Source organism: Lutra lutra, chromosome 1, assembly GCF_902655055.1.
Source record: "Lutra lutra chromosome 1, mLutLut1.2, whole genome shotgun sequence".
NCBI classification, from domain to species: Eukaryota; Metazoa; Chordata; class Mammalia; order Carnivora; family Mustelidae; genus Lutra; species Lutra lutra.
In genome coordinates this window covers 120,968,078-120,985,944 of record NC_062278.1, presented here as the reverse complement: position 1 = coordinate 120,985,944, position 17,867 = coordinate 120,968,078, and the positions used below count along the sequence as shown (strand labels likewise).

At 39.8% G+C, this 17,867-nt stretch overlaps 1 protein-coding gene across 1 annotated transcript in view; it reads right to left on the bottom strand.

Annotated features, from left to right (window-relative positions):
• Positions 1 to 358: 358 nt before the first annotated feature.
• Positions 359 to 17,867, bottom strand: part of SLC12A8 (solute carrier family 12 member 8) — a 144,419-nt gene continuing 126,910 nt past the window's right edge. Inside the window, 4 exon segments of the mRNA XM_047734824.1 lie at positions 359 to 854; positions 4,652 to 4,712; positions 11,414 to 11,531; positions 12,103 to 12,191. Of these exon segments, the coding sequence (XP_047590780.1) occupies positions 692 to 854; positions 4,652 to 4,712; positions 11,414 to 11,531; positions 12,103 to 12,191 (431 nt within the window). The 3' untranslated portion in view covers positions 359 to 691.

Here is a 17,867-nt window from a genome sequence, read left to right as displayed (position 1 = left end):
TTGTGAAACTGATGAAATAAATTATACTACTTTGATACAATGGAAAATAATGAGGAAACTGTATAGGTATTGGTATGGAAATGTCTCCAATGGGAAAAGCAAGGTGCAGAACACATGTATAATACACTACCTTTTGTGGATAAAAAGGGAGTAAAAGGAATCCACATTCCTCTTTACTTGTATATTCATAAAGAAATGCTGGAAGTATATCTAAGAACAGTGGTTGCCTCTGGGGCAGGGGATGAACATAAGAGGAACAAGGATGGGAGGGGAAGCTTTCACATTATGATATAGGATTATCCTTTGGGTTTTAGAACCATGTGAGTGTATTATTTATTCAAAAAAATAAATAATACAATAAAATTTAAAATAGTCATTTATTGTGGCCTCCAGAGCAAGCAACCTGGTGTGATTCTCCGCACCTGCAAGTCTTGACGTCTGTGTGGGGCTCTCCAAACTGGGTGCATGTTGTGGAGGCCACAGGCCTTCTGGTGGTTCCCCGAAGGAGAGGGGTGCTACAGACCAGACTGCAGATTTCCATCGTCCAAACCAGCAGGGGGAGGACAGGTTTCTGAGATTCTTACTGAGGAGAACCAGCATCATGAAGGTTCTGGGATCTGGATCCATTGCACCCTGGCCAGCTCCAAGGCAGGAAGGTCCTCAGGCTGCCTGCTAATGAGTACTCAGTCCCTCAGTACTGAGACAGCAGCTGTTCCCGACTCACAAGGGAGGAGTGGTGGTAGCGGTCCCGAGCTGCGAAGTCCGCGTTCTCCTGGGTGAGCTGAGTCATCTCCATGTCAACCCTAGCCAGGGACGGCGCCAAAATTATCTGCTCTTGGGGCGATCTCAAGCTCCTTTGGTGAGAGGAAACACAGAGTTGGTCAGAACCAAAGACAAAGCGCTAATCGGTGGAGCTGGGAGAGAGCAGCGCTTCGTACGAGGGGCATTGTGCTTATTATTTTGTATTTATTCAACATGCATTTAAATAAGAAAACTACGGAATACTATACATGTAATAGTTTATGAACCCAAACTATAAAAAATAAGGATGAAATAAAATAAGGAGAGTGATATTTACCTCTCTTTAGTGGAAACAAAAGAAAATGTACCCACCCAATGGGAGACAACCCACAAGATAACCTTCCACACGGTGTCATGTTGGGGTTCGATGGCTTTTCTTCGCTTTCCTGTCAAATGAAATAATGGAACGGAGAGGCTGGAAAACTGAGAAGAGCAGAAAGAGATGCTTTCTCTTTGGTTCGTTGGAAAGAACCCTGAACAAAGAATGATTTCCAGGGCTGAGGTTTACAGAGGAAACTGCTACGAGGGGAGATGCAAAGGCTTTTGACACTAAATTGGCCTGAAGACAAAAAGTATATCCTGATGTGGATTCCACGGTCACTGAAGTGTCTCCATACAGTTGGAGTTAGAATAAACCGTAAAGAAAAATGTCTGGGAGACAAGAGGAAAGTGCTACAGGCAGAATGCATGCAGTAAGGAAAGAGAGTCACCTCCCTGCCACTCATCAGCCTCATCGCCCCAGGCCAGCTCTTCAATCACCTCCCCTGCCTTATTTTCTCATCTTTCCTGGTCCCCTTCAGTTTCCTCTCCTGTCTGTGGTAGGCCCTTTTTTTTTTTTTTTCTTTCCCAAAGGTTTTATTTATTTATTTGACAGAGAGAGAGATCACAAGTAGGCAGAGAGGCAGGCAGAGAGAGAGAGGGGGAAGCAGGCTCCCTGCTGAGCAGAGAGCCTGACGTGGGGACCTGAGATCATGACCTGAGCCGAAGGCTGAGGCTTAACCCACTGAGCCAGCCAGGCGCCTGAGAAATCCCACCTGAGGCATGGATTGCCTCCTCAAAATTTTACTCAGAAAGAATCATCCACTTTGTGAGTACTAATGTTCGGTTCTTTAAAGAATATATTTGACAATTATCTTAAAAAGGTAGCAATCTGATGTTCTAAACTTGTGGTACCTCAGTAGAAAGCTCTAGTTGCTTCTGGCAAAATGTGCTGTTACAGAAGCTTAGATCACAGGACTAAGGCTTGAAGCCACTTGCTGAGAACATCCCTAAATTAGATAGAGGGAGATTTTTCTGAGAAATGAGGGAACTTCTATAAAGGTCGAATCTGCAAGATGTAAGGTCAAGAGGTAACATTCAGTCAACATACAGGTGTTTTGGCCGATCAATTATTTTTGTTAATGGCTTTTTTTTTTTTTTTCCCCTAAGTGAAACCATTGTATTCTTCTGAGTTCAGGGAAACACTATGTTTCCCTTTTAGACTAGAATAGCCTGAGAATTCTCACCTGGGCAATTGCTAGGACTTCTGAAAAGAAAACCTTCTCAAGGTCAGGCTTCATTTCACATAATTCTGGAAATTGTATGTGTAATGGAAGCACATAGCCAAGTTCCTTTGCCCAAACACATTCTATAATATTATTTTTTGGTTTTTGAAAAGCATCTGGGACTATAGTTGGGAGAGAGGGAAACAAACCCTTCAAAACTACCAAACAGCCATTTCTACCTTTAAGCGAATCATCCTTTCTTGGTCCTTTCACCCTCTTGGATGACCACCAACGGACCTTACCCAGGAGCCACGTGAGGCAGCAAGCGTGGTGTTGAGACGGAGTGGAGACCTTCACCACCCATTCACAAGCCCACGGAGCTATGAACAGTGTGTACTGGGTCCCCTTCCAACCAACTCACTATCCTTCTCTAAGAATAACCTCCTCCGAAGACATTGTTTTTTCCTAAGTAGTACTACAGTGACCTCAGAGGTGAAATTCCTGGAATTCAAGTGCGACTTAAGGAGGAGTGACCTCCCAGGGTCACTTATAGGCTTTAAAACCAGAAATATGCCTATAAATATTCCTGTGAATCAGATAAGGCCAAGTACTCTCAACCACACACCTCTTGCAGCTCAATTCTGCAGGCAGCTTCTACACAGAACCTGTGTTCACTCAGCCTCTACTTTCCCTCAGGAGGAGGCGGTAGGGGAGAGAGATCAAGCCACTTAACCTGGTGCCCCAGACTGGAAAAGAGGCCGGTGGTGGGGGAAGGGGCAACCCGCCCCCTCCTATCGCTGCACAAAGGACAACAGCCATCTTCCTGGGAGAGGACAGGGGTTCCCCCCCCCCCCACACACACCAGCTCCTCCCAGTCCTGGTCCTCCTGGTGGTTCCCAGAGCCCTGATCCTTTTGGTTCACCCATGCTAGGCTCTAGCACCAACATTTCCTTTCTTCTGTCGACTTGAACTAGAGGGCTTACAAAGGTTGCCTTTAAAAGGATTCTTAGGGGGCGCCTGGGTGGCTCAGTGGGTTAAGCCGCTGCCTTCGGCTCAGGTCATGATCTCAGAGTCCTGGGATCGAGCTCCGCATCGGGCTCTCTGCTCAGCGGGGAGCCTGCTTCCTCCTCTCTCTCTGCCTGCCTCTCTGCCTGCTTGTGATCTCTCTCTCTGTCAAATAAATAAATAAAATCTTAAAAAAAAAAAAAAAAGGATTCTTAGGAGGGAGGAATGGGGAGTTACCATTTAGTCAGCATAGACTTTCTGTTTTGCAAGATGGAGAGTTCTGGAGATGGATGGTGGTGATGGTTGCACAATGGTGTGAATGAACTTAATGCCACTGAATCATACACTTAAAAATGGTTAAGATGGGGGGCACTGGGTGCCTCAGTTAAGCATCTGACTCTTGATCTCAGCTCAGGTCTTGATCTCAGGGTCGTGAGTTCAAGCCCAGCATGGAGCCTACTTAAAAAAAAATCGTTTAAGATGATAAGGTCTATCACATGTCTGTTTTACCACAATTTTAAAAAAATGGAAAGAAAAAAAAAAAGGATTCTGAATTTACACGTGGGATCAATGGGAAAGGCTCCCATCATCCATTAGCAACGTCAAGGCACAGAAGGTGGCAATATCGGTAAGGGCAACCCAGACATCTCTAGTTTCAGAAACAAACCAACACAATGAAACCAAATGAACACTTGGTTAGGTCCTGCCTGGATTTTCCCAGCCCGCAGCCCTGGCTCCTCACTGGTATTGAAAGGGGAGGGAAGTGATTTTCCAGAGTCCTGAGGCCTTCAAAGTTGAGGAAGCATTGTACCGGAAGGGTGGAGGAGGAACAGGAAAGAGATGAGGGCACTCCTGAAATCGTACCTTCTCCATGAGGCCTCCTCCTGCTTCTCCCTTTCCCTGTGTATTTGAACATGGAGGGGCCACAGAAATCCTCTAGAATCTCTGCTATGTTTCTGTACTTGACCTCTGCTTGTTCACCAATACAATCACATCAACCACCCCTGATTTGAGATGGCAGAAGGGGCGGCCTTGAGGCCTTAATCTTGTGTATGATAGTGTATTGAAGCTGGTAACTTTCTGACTCAGCACACAGAAATCTGATTCTAGATAAACCTTCTGTTCATGATTCCTGAGGGTATGAAGGCAAGACTTGAGCCAGAGGAAGCTTCTGCTGAGCTGAGACGGGGGTGGGGGGTGGGGGGGCTGGACGGGGGGAGGCTGGGGTGGCTGGGTGGTGTAAGGCAAGGAGGAACAGAGTCTGAGCATTATTGAGGTTGTCAGATGTCAGGTTCCCACACAAAGTTCACTTAAACCTAGCCAGGGACAGGACACCCCAAGTACCTCCTATTAGCACAGACCTGCAGGAGATGGTCACAAGGGACTTCATCCACCCGAAGAAGCTGAAGCTGGAAGCTGATCCTGCAGGGAAAACATATACATAAGTATTAATAAAGGCTCTACATCCAGAAGCCCAGTTTTTTTGTTGTTGTTGTTTTGCTTTTTATTTGACAGACAGCAATCACAAGTAGGCAGGCAGAGAGATGGAGAAGCAGGCTCCCCGATGAGCAGAGAGCCCGATGCAGAGCTCAATCCCAGGACCCTGGGATCATGACCTGAGCCAAGGGCAGAGGCTTTAACCCACTGAGCCACCCAGGCGCCCCCAGAAGCCCAGTTTTAATAGTGTGAACACACACTCCCTGCCCCCCACACAGAATTAGCACAAAATCTTACTTTCCTTTTTCAGTTTAACCAAACCTCATTTATTGTAAGACTCTGACAGCAACCTACTAAGGACTTTGTTGCCATATATAGTGTTCAAAAATTTCTTGCAAAAATTTCTAAAATCCAAAATCCCAAGAAAGAAACTAAAGACAGTGCTACAAAGGAAAAAGCAGAGGATTTGCCAACTTCAGTCTTAGGAATCTAAAATTTTCTGATAATTTTTTTTCTGTTAGATTCAAATTGATAATATGTTAAATATATGCTATAAAATCCCCTACTAGACCATTCACCCTTTAAGCATAGAAAGGACGTCTTTTTCATCTTCGAACCTCACAGTACAACACCCACAGGATCTGGATCCGGGGATGTTTCTATAGGTGTTAAGTGACTCACTTAGCTCAGTATACAGCCACGTCAGAGCTGAAGCTTGAAATGAGATTACTGTGATACTGGCCAAGTATCCTGACATAGGACACGCTGATTCATATAGAACTTATCACCTTTTTTTTTTTTAAATCCACCCCTCCTTTAATGTGGGTTTTTAAAAAATAATCTCATATAATAAATAAGATGTAATTTCAGGAAATCAAATGTAGTTTCAGAAAATGCTTCTCCAAATTTTGTATCTGTCTGTCTGTCTATCTAAATGGCTGGTTTAAAACTGGTTGATAAGACAGTATTCAATATATAATCAGGACGTTAGCATTATGGGATACACAAACCAACCAATCTGGAGCCCTAACCGCCAATCACCTTCTTTGTTAAACTCCCATACACCAAGCCAATACTCCCCTGCCCTAAATCACCCCAGGGCCAGGTACTAGATAGCTGGTGACCACTCTTATACCCCAGAGCCCACCAAAATTATTCCAACTATCCAATCCTAAACGTGTTCAGCTACCTCCCTGCCTTGCCCATCCCTTCCCATTAAAACTCCGGTAATGGCTCTGGGTCAAGTTCTCCTCTCTTCCTCTTGACCAACCCTGCTCCTTCCCCTTTAGGCCCTGAGTTGTTGCCCTGCCTCCTGTTTCTAGGGATCTGTCAGTATAAACTTCTTCCCTTGTGACTATCATTTCTCTGTGTGTGTATCTTACCATTTCTGAGCCTGTGTTTAATCTTACTAATTAAAACAAATTAGTACATTTTTAGAACAAACTACATGTATTTAAAGTGTAAAATTTGGAAAGTGTTGACCCATGTATGTACGGTGAAACCATCACCACAAACAAGACAATGAACATATCCATCACCTCCAATAGCTTCCTCAAGCTGCTTCATAAGACCTTCCTCCCATGCATCCCCCCACCCACAAACCCCATCCAAAGGCAACCACAGATCTGCTGTCATTATAGATTATAGATTAGTTTGCATTTTCAGTAATTATATATATGTACTCTTTTTGTCTGGTTTATATATAAATTATATATAAAATATATTAATTATACACAAATGAAATATTATACTATGTACTCTTTCAGTCTGGTTTCTTTGACTCAGCATCTCTATCTTGAGATTCATTTATGTCACTGCATGGATCAACAGTCCATACTTTTTTTTTTTTTTTTAAGATTTTATTTATTTATTTTTCAGGGAGATAGAGAGGACACAAGAGGGTGAGCAGCAGGCAGAGGGAGAAGAAGGCAGAGGGAAAGAAGCAGCCTCCCCACTGAGCAAGGAGCCTGACATGGGACTGCACCCCAGGACCCTAGGACCATGACCTGAGCCAAAGGCTTAACAACTGAGCCACCCAGGCGAGCCTCAATGCCCATTCTTAAAAAAAAAGTTCATCCTTTGTATTGCTGAGTAGTATTCCATTGTATGGCTATGCTACCGTTCATTTATAGAGTCACCTCTTGGTGGACATTTGAATTGTTTCCAGTTTGGGGCTCCTTACAAATTAAGCTGATCTGAATATTCATGTGCATGTTTTTTTTATGGCCACATGCTTTCATTTCGCTTGGGTAAATAACTAGGACCCTGTAGCTAGTTCATATAGCAGGTGCATGTTTAACTTTACTTACCTACTTACTTATTTACTTATCTATCAATTTATTTATTAAATTTTAATTCTAATATTGCTAACATACAGTGTTATATTAGTTCCAGGTGTACATGATAGCGATTCAACAATTCCCTACACCACTGGGAGCTCATCACCAGTTCACTCCTTCATCCCTATCACCTACTTTACCCGTCACCCCACCCACCTCTCCTGTTTAACTTGTTAATAAACTGCTGCACTGTTTTACGAAGTGACCGTATCATTTACATTCCCACCAGCAGTATACGATAGTTCTAGTTGCTCCATATCTTCAACAACGGGTGGCAAGGTCAGTATTTTTTTTTTTTAATCGTCAGTACTTTTAATTTTAGTCATATTAATAGGTGTATAGTAGTATGTTGTGATTTTAATTGCATGTCTTAATGAACATGCATGTTGTGCATCTTTTCATGTGCTTATTTGCCATCCATTAATGTTCTTTGATGAGATCCATTTAAAATCTTTGCCTGTTTTTGTTGTCATTTCCTTATTATTGAATTTTGAGAGTTTTTATGTATTCTAGATACAAGTCCTTTTTGGATATGTGAATTGCTAATATTTTCCCACAGTCTTGGCTTGCCTTTGCATTTCTTTTTTTTTTTTTTAACGATTTTATTTATTTATTTATTTGACAGAGAGAGAAAAAGCACAAGAAGGGGGAGTGGGAAAAGAAGAAGCCAAAAGGGACTTGATCCCAGGACCCTGGGATTATGACCTGAGCTGAAAGCAGATGCTTAACCAACTAAGCCACCCAGGTGCCCCAAACTTTGCATTTCTTTGTTAAGAAGATCAGAGTTCTTAATTTTGATGAAGTCCAATTTATCAACTCTTTTCCTGCGTTGAGTGTTGTATCTAAGAAATCTGCCTCATTCAGCCATAGTTTCTTATATTTTATTTTAGAAATTTTATAATTTTAGGTTTTACATTTAATTCTATGATCTTTTTGAGTTACTTTTATTGTGTACGATGTATGCAATTGCCACTTATTTTTTGAATATGGATTTCCAATTTTTCTAGCATCATATGCTAAAGACTTTTCTTCCACTGAATTGTCTTGGTACCATTTCTTAGACTTTCTGTTTTGTCCACTGATTTGTCTATCTTGATGCCAATACCATGCTATCTCAATTGCTTTAGCGTATAATCAGTCTCGAAATCAGGTAATGTAAGTCCAACTCTGTTCTTGTACAAAGGTGTCTGGACTACTATAGGTTTTTTTGCATTTCCATGTAAACATTTTGGAATCTGCTTGCCAGTTGCTCCACAAAAGGCAGCTGAGATTTTGATTGGGATTGTGTCGAATCCATAGAACAATCTGGGGAGAACTGACATTAAGAATATTGAATCTTCCAATTCAAAAATACAGTTCATTTATTTCTTTAATTTCCTCTCTAATTTCTTCTCAGAAATGTTTGTAGTTTTTCTCTTGTAGTTTGTGAATATTACACTAATTAATCTAGAATGTTAAGCCAACCTTGAATTCTGGGCACATCCATTTTGTTATGATGTATTATCCTTTTTATACATCTTTATATTCAACTTGTTAAAATTTTGTTAGGACTTTCTGCATCTACATTCATGAGGGATATTGGTGTAGAGCTTTCCAAAGAGTTTCTATAGAATTAATATTCTTCCTTCCTTAAATATCTGGCACTTTGCATTAGTGAAGCCATCTGGGCCTAGAGTTTTCTCTGTGGGCAGGTTTTTATTTATTTTTATTTAATCATTTTTTTAAAAGATTTTATTTATTTATTTGACAGAGAGAGAGAACGCGCTAAAGCAGGCAGAGGGGCAGGCAGAGGGAGAGGGAGAAGCAGCTCTCCACTGATCAGAGAGCCTGACCTGGGGCTCAATCCCAGGATCCTGGGGTTGTGACCTAAGCTGAAAGCTTAACCGATGGAGTCACCCAGGTGCCCCTGTGGGCAGGTTTTCAGTGACAAGGTATTTAGATTACCTAAATAGCCCAATATTCTAGAGTGAGCCTTGATATTTCCATCTTTCAAGGAATTTGTTTAGTTTATCTCAGTTGCCAAATTTATTGGCATATAGCTGTTTATAATATTTCTTTGTTTTACTTTTAATACCTGTAGATGCTAGTAATATCATCTCTCCCACTCCTGATATTGGTAGTTTTGTGCCTTTTCTCCTTTTATATTGATCAGTCTAGCTGGAGGTTTGTCAATTTTATTGATCTCGCATAACCAGATTTTTGTCTCATTGTGTTCTCTCTATATAAAATTTTTATTGATTTCTATTTTGATCTTTATTGTTTCCTTTTTTATTCTTATTTGGGTTTAATCTGCTCTTCCTTAGTTTCTTAAGTTGGAAATTGGGGTCATTGATTTCAGAAATTTCTTTTCTTTTTCTTTTTTTTTTTAATGTTCAGTAGTTAACATACTGTGCAATACTGGTTTCTAATGTATAATATAATAATATATATAATATATCTTTTCTAATATATGCATTTGATGTGTATAAATTTCCTTCTAACTATGGAATTAGCTCCATCCCATAATTTCCAAATGTTACATTTTCATTTTTGTTCAGTTCAAAATACTTTGTAATTTCACTTATTATATTTTTTTTGAGCCATCAGTTATTTAGTTTCTTGAGTTTATTTAGAGTTCTTAGTCATTTAGTGTTCTTTAGTTTCTAAACATTTTGATAACTGGAATATCATTCTATTACTTATTTCTAATTTACCTTCCCCTTAGTCAAAGAACATACTGTGTTCTTGAATTTGCTTGAATGCTTTTAAATTTATTTAATCTTTTAAAAAACTTTTAACAATTGGGACTCCTGGATGTCTTGAGTGGTTGGGTGACAGCCTTCGGCTCAGGTCATGATCCCAGAGTTCAGGGATCCAGTCCTGCATTGGGCTCCCAGCTCAGTAGGGAGTCTGCTTCTCCCTCTGACCCTCTCCCCTCTCATCCTCTCATGTTCTCTCTTACTCTTACTCTCTCTCAAATAAATTAAAAAAAAAACTTTAAAAATTTATTAAACATTTTTAAATCCTAGACTATGGTCTATCCTGGTAAATGTTTCATGTATACTTTTTTTTAAAAAGATTTTATTTATTTATTTGACAGTGACCACAAGTAGGCAGAGACGCAGGCAGAGAGAGAGAGGAGGAAGCAAGCTCCCCACTGTGCAGAGAGCCCGATGTGGGGCTTGATCCCAGGACCCAGGATCATGACCTGAGCCAAAGGCAGAGGTTTTAACCCACTGAGCCACCTAGGCACCTCTGTTTCATGTATACTTGAAATAAATGTATATTCTGTTATTGTTGGGTGGAATACTCTATAAATGTCAGTTTGGTCAGGTTTGTTGTCAACGTTCTTCAAGTCCTCTAAAGCCTTATGATGTTATGCCCACTTATTTCAGCAATTATTGAGAGAGAGGTATTGGAATCTTGACTATAATTATGAACTTTTCTATTTCTTTTTGAAGTTCTGTCAGGTTTTACATCATGTTATTAAAGCTCTGTTTCTAAGTGCATAAGTGTTAAGGTTTGTTTTATCCTCTTGATGAATTTTTCCCTTTACTTTTCTGAAATGACCCTCTTTATCTCTGGCAATATTCTGTTCTCTGAAATCTATTTTGTCTGGTGTTAATACAATTACTTCAGTTTTGTTTTGATTCATGTTACCATGGTATTATCTTTTCCCTCCCTTTTGCTCTTAATATATTATAGCCTTTCTATTTAAAGTAGATTTCTTGTAGACAGCATATAGTTGGATCATAATTTTTTTATTCAATCTGACAATCTCAGGGTTTAACCATTTAACTGAGAATGTTTAGACCATTTATATTTAGTGTGTTTATTCATATGGCAAGGTTTATATAAGCCACCTTGCTATTTGTTTTTTGTTTGTCTCATGTGTCCTTTATTATCATTTTCTTTTTTTCCTGCTTTATTTCAATTTGAGTACTTTGTAAATTCAATTTTATCTTCTTTATTGGCTTTTTAGCTATACTTCTTTGTTGTATTTTAATGGTTGCTTTAGGGTTTGTAGCATACCTTTTTAAGTTATTATGGTCTACCTTTAAGTGATATTATATTATTTCACATTAGTATCAGAAATCTGAAACAGCATATTTCCATTTCTTTCTTCCAACAATTTTGTTAACAACAATTTTATTGTCATATGTCTTCTGACAAATAACAAGTTGTTATTATTTTTTATTTGTTACCATTTGTGTGCCTGTTGTATTTTTCCTCCTAGACTATAAGTTACTTGAAAATGGGATTGAGAGCTGAGCAGTGTCAGCATTTAATAGGTGCTCAAAATACAGTTTTTCAATGAATGCTGAAAGAGAAGAAGGGAGATGGTAGCAAAAAGGCTCTGCTGCTTACCAAGGTGAAGCCCTGGACTGGCCCTACCAATGTAGAAATACACAATGGCAGCAACACCTATGTTAATGAGGGTGTAGACCCACTGGATCACAAACATGATAAGAAGAGACACAAAAGCCTGTGAAAACAAAGTAGGAAGGGCAAATCATTTAATGGTTTATCACATGGTAAGCAAACTACAAGGCCAGGGCCATAAGAAACAATAGTCCCTCTCATCAGTCTCTGATCACTATAAATTCTGAATAATTGAAGTTCACATATAATTCATATAATTCATAATTCATAACCTCACTTAAGCAAATATTTGAGAAGACATCCACCTGAAAGTACCCTGTAATCAAAACTATCAATAAATAGATATTCTACCCTAGCTCCTTGTCCTACTCCTGCCTAGAAGAAACAAATTAGAGTGAAATTATGCTAATTTGGTATACCTAAAAATTTAGAGACCCAGAGGTTATCATAGATGATTAATTATTTTTAAAGTAAACCATTGATTAAAATAAGTAGTTCATTAAATATAATCTTGCCATTTGTAGACTCATCTAAATTCTAATGTAACACACTTAAATCACATTGCTCCTAGTTAAGACTCTCCTTTCTCTTCTCCCCTATGCAGCCCCCACGATTGACATTTCTATCGTAATTCTCTTCTCAAGGACAATTGAGACAAAAATGAAGTTACTCACCCCTAACAGGGAGACCCAGGGGTTGCACAAGTGGGTATAGAAAGAAGTTGGTCTCTGGATATCTTGGACCGGAGACTTCAGGAAGAAATCTAAAAAATAAATGAGCCAAATCTTTGGTTACCAATTTGTTACCAAACCCTTTTCTATTTTTATGAGCAAATACCTATGAATTCCTCTCCTCCAATTTTGTAACTCAGCTTAAAAATAATTTCTATTCACCTCAGCCATTAACTCCCTTGACCACACCTAAGGTTTGCCTTACTAGTAACTTTACACTTCTAAATCATGATCTCAATCTATCTACCTTTGCTTATCACCTCTTTCCCCACCCCCCCCCTTATTTCTCTGCTGTCTCTCACCCCAACTATTCATAGCCTACAAAGGGATCTTCAGTCAATTTGCCCTACTGTGTTTTTGCTTTCTATTACCTAGCTCCTCTTTTCACTACCCTCTTACCTAGCTAAGATTCTATGGTCCAAGACCAACAGCATTCCCTTGCTTACTTCACCTGCTTCCACACTTCGGCATTCGCCAGCAGTCTTAAACCTAACCAACTCATTCTCCTACTCTCTGATGTAACAAATTTACATCTTCTCCTCTCAAACAGAGATTTTATAATCTCTCATCACCAAATCTACCAATCTACTTGCATCTGTACCCTCTCTTCTGCCTTTCTTCTTTTCACAGTGGATGAAGAGTCCTTAAGGACTTACTAAGGCACCCCTTACCTAAGGCACACCCCTCCACTTGTGCCCTGTTCAAGAGTTTTGCCTTTGCATCATCAATTTCTCCATTCTTTACTCAATCATCCCCATCAAAGGCAAATATACTGTAATTTCTCCCACCTGAACAAATACTTCCTAATCCACTCCTTAGTTACTGCTCTATTTATCTTCTTTATAGCAAAACTCCTCACAAGAATTGTCTAGACAGTCTCTACCTCCCATTATTTCCTCAGCTCACTCTTAAGATTGTATATAACACTCCACTAAAACTACTCTTCCTAAGGTTGTCAGTGACTTGAAACTTCTCAAATTCAATGGTCCACTCACATTCCTCATTCTACTGGACCTTTCAGACAGCATCAGACATATGTGATCTCTTTCTTCTTATTGAAACACTTTCTTCTTTTGGTTTCTAGGATACATCACTTCCCTGGTTTTCCTCCTGTCTCACTGGCCACTCCTTCTCAGTCTCCTTTGCTGGCTTACCACCCCTTCCAACTCCCAAATATTGGAGTATCCCAGCATTTATTTATCCCTGGCACTCTTCTTATTTCCAAATATATTCACTCCTAGGAAATTTCATCTAGTCCCAAATGCTGATGTTCCAAGTTTACAACATCATCGACCTCTCCCTTGAACTGAAGTTTTGGGTACCTAGTTGTCTTCTTAGTATCTCCCCTTACCTAATAACAAGCACCTTAACCTGGCTAGAGCAGAAATCTATTCTCCCCAAGTTTTCTTCATCTGAATAAATGATACCACAATTCACTCAACTATCCAAGATTTATCCTTAACCCTCTTTCCTCACACATAAATCTATTCTATCTGTACTTCCTGTTGATTCTACCACCAAAATATATCCAAAATATGACCACTCCTTACCACTCCTATTGCTTCCATTCTAGTCCAAGCCATTTTCATCTTTCATCTGATTTACTGTATGTAGTGTGTTCCTACAGTGGAGACTACAGTCATAGTACATTTCTCAGGATCTCTTGCAGTGAGGTGTGGTCACATGACTAAGTTCTCACCAGTGGAATACAAACAAAAGTGGTGAGCACCACTTCAGCACCAAGGTCTTTGAGAGAACAGGTATATCTCTTCTCTGTGCCTAAAACCTGAACATGGTGACTGAGTCTTGACTTTATATGACAAGGTACTAAGGGATAATAAAGCCAAAAGAATGGAAGGAGCCTGAGTCCCAGAATCAGTGCAGGGAGGAGAGCATTCCTAGACTATTAGAGAAAGTGAGAAATAAATTTCCATTGTGTTTGAGCCACTTTATTTATTATTATTATTAAAATAGTTTACTCTGCCTTAGTATATCTCTAACAGGCTTTGGCTCCTTCTCTTACCTCTCTCCATATAATACATTCCTCACAAAGCCAGTGATTTTTTTTTTTCTTTTAAGTGACCTTCCTGAAGGCTGAACCTGATCGTATCACAACCCTTGCCTACATGGTCCTACAGGGCACTGACCTTCACTTTTCTCATGTACTCACCTCCTACCCTCTCTCCCCTGGCCCACTCCTCTCAAGTTACTGCTGGACTTCTGCTGTTCTTGGAACTTGCCAATCCTATGCTCACCTGTACTTTTATACATGTTATTTCTTCTGCCTGGAACTCTTCCCCCACATCTCTACATGGCTAACTACTTTATAATTAGATTCTCCATTAAAACATCCTCTTCTCTGGGGTGCCTGGGTGGCTCAGTGGGTTAGGCCTCTGCCTTTGGCTCGGGTCATAATCTCGGGATCCTGGGATCGAGTCCCGCGTTGGGCTCTCTGCTCGCCCGGGAGCCTGCTTCCTCCTCTCCCTCTCTGCTTGCCTCTCTGCCTCCTTGTGATCTCTGTCTGTCCAATAAAAAAAATAAAATCTTAAAAAAAAAAAATCCTCTTCTCAGAAATATCTTTTCTGACAAACCTGTCTGAAACAGTACCCTTTCTCCCCACCGTCGTCTCTCTCTGTTACCCTACTTTACCTTTCATCATAGTAGTTATCACTTACTGACATTATGGTATATATTTATTTGTTTGTTTAATGTGTCTTCCCCTACTACAATGCAAGCTCAAGGACAGCTGAGACCTTCTATGTCTATTCAGAATGTTCCCTCACATCTGCAACAGTGTTTGAAATGTAGCAAATGTTCTACATATGTGGCCAAATGAATAAAGAACCCACCCTAGCCCCCAAAGTCCTTTCAACATCTATCTCCCTTCATCACATGCTTCCAACTATTATACTTATCTTTTGTACTTCCATATCTTGAGGGCAATGACTGTCTTTTACATCTTAAATGTACATATTAAATGCCAAGATTTGGCATTTAGAAGTTTGTGTATAGGAAATGATGAGGAAGTATCTCCTCAATTGTGGATTAATATAAACTGCCAAAGTTTATGATTGATTTGAATTAATGGCTTTATTACTTTTTTTAAAAAGTAGGAATACTGTTCATTACCATTCATTAAATTGTACAATTTTAACATGCCCAAGGCATGATTCATTTTTTTCCGTCATAGGGTTAGTGAAATACAGTTGCCCCTTGGTTTTTAAGAAGGAACAGCATTGGTTAAGGACTTAGATTTTTGCCTCTCTGAGATTTGTGAAATGTTAACCTCACCTTTTCACAGTTAATCTTAATCTCACACAACCTCAACTACCCTATGCCTAAGGAAACTGTATGGGTGTGTATGTTTTCTGAGGAACCTAGGGGGGAAACAGAAGGAAGGGGTGTGCCCTCCAGGCAAGCACAATGCAGCTTTACACATCAGCAATGTGAGAGAGAACTCATGCAAGGATGCTCAACTACTATGAATAGGCACAACGAAGTAGGCACAGTTATTCAGAATTCTGAACAACTATGGTTTCAAAACCCTTCGATAGTGACTAAGAGAATTTTTTTCTCTTGTCAAGAATTTTGCTGAAAGAAGCAAGTCTTACAGACTAGTGTGGGAGGAAACAGTTTCTCATGTTATAAAATCTAGAATAATAACCAAGAAAGCAACTTTACTTTATCATGCCTTACTTGCAAAACAAACAGGTAAACAAAACCATACATCAGGCATGTTAAAAATATCAAATATAATAAACATAATTATGTCTATTTTTAAAATAAATTAAGTAATTTTATAGAAGTGACTTAAAATAAATAGTAAACATCTCTGAAAATGTACTCCATATCTTTATCGGAATAAATAAACATATACTTCAGGTTAAGAGATATAAACTAAGAATGTGCATTTCTATAGTCCACAAAGGATCATGTTTCAAGTCCATGTGGTATTTTTTTAGTTGTGGTATTAATCGATAATATAATTATTCTAACCACTTTCCAAATGTTGCACATTTATTTCTAATTTTTCATTAACACAAACAATGTAGCTATGACAATCTGGAACACATCTGATGGTTTGTTGTTTGGTTTTGAGTTGTTTCTTTGATATACAATTCTCCCAAATAGATTTACAGAGTCAGGGCAGTTAAATAGTTTTATATTTCTTGTTATATCATAAAAGAGCATTCTCCAGAGAGAATGAACCAGAGATGTTATATCAATCAAAAAGCAATAATAAAAATCAAAAATTAAAAAAGAAGAAGGAGGAGGTGGGGAGGAGGAGGAGGAACCAGAGGGACTGTTAGCTATGGTAATGTGAAGAAGTCAGTGAATCCTCTTCACAAGAAGTTAAGTATACAACCGGACAAAATAACAAAAACCAATCACTCAGGGCTCTACATTTACCAAATGGAGACAAATAATTAAGAAATATTTCTTTTTCAAAAACTGCTGGGACTGAAGGTGAGAATAGTGAGAGCCTATGGCTCGGCCTCCTATCCATCCCAGTTCTTACCAGTGTGGAGCTAGTCAGAAACCATCAGTTTTGCTTCCAGAGGGAGCAAACCTGAGTTGTGCCTTTATAAGCTAAATGTGGTGAGTACAGTAGAAAATTGAGAGGGGAAAGTCCTCAGCTTTGCTAGCCTGAGGTTGTGGACCCACCTAGGGCAAGCAGTGGGCCAACCAGAAATTTGATGGAAAGATCTAGAAATGAGAGAGCCACAGAAAGACTATATCTCCCTGTATTTCCCTGGCTGACTGGAAAACTATGCTCCTGCCTGAGGAGACCAGAGAGACTGGCAAAAAGTAAAAGCCAGGGGAGACTGGAGAACTAGCTGCAACTTTGCTTCCCAACCTACACAGATCCTCTGGCAGAGGGTGGAGCCTTGTGGGCCATGTAGACTCAAGGGCAACCCCCAGGAAGCCAGGCTAAAAATTAAAAACAAGAATAAAAAAAGAGTAAGAACATCAGAATCCACACACCACAGAAGAGAGAGATTCCATAGTTCAAATCCAGGAAACTTACTAAAACAAACAAAAACTTGGACATATATATCAGAATCAGGAGTTGCCTCACTGTATTACCTAAATTGTCTGTTATTCAACCAAAAATTACAAGACATGCAAGAAATAGAAAATTGACCCTGCTCTGGAGAAAACACAATCAAAAGAATCTGACTGAGTGGGCCTGCATGTTGGGCTTAGCAGACAATGACTCCAAAGCAGCTAGTATCATAAATATGTTGAAAGAATTAAATAAAAATACAATGTCAGGGGCTCCTGGGTGGCTTAGTTGGTTAAGTGTCTGACTTCAGCTCAGGTCAATCTTAGGGTCCTGGGATCAAGTGCCATGTTGGGCTCCCCACTCACTGGGGAGTCTGCCTGTCCCTCTGCCCCTCCCCCAACTCATGTGTGCACATTCTCTCTCTCTCTCTCTCATTCTTTCTCTTTCTCTCTCTCTCAAATAAAATTTTAAGGAAAAAATGATGGCAATGACTTTTAAAATAGGGGATACCAACAGAGACATACAAATGTTAAAAAAAAAAAATGACAGGCACCTGAGTGGCTCAGTCGGCTGAGCACTGAACTCCTAATTTTGGCTCAGGTCATAATCTCAGGGTCGTGAGATCCAGCCTTGAGTCAAGTTCCATGCTCAGTGTGGAGTCTGCTTGTCCCTCTTCCTCCCTTTCTGCCCCTCCCTCACT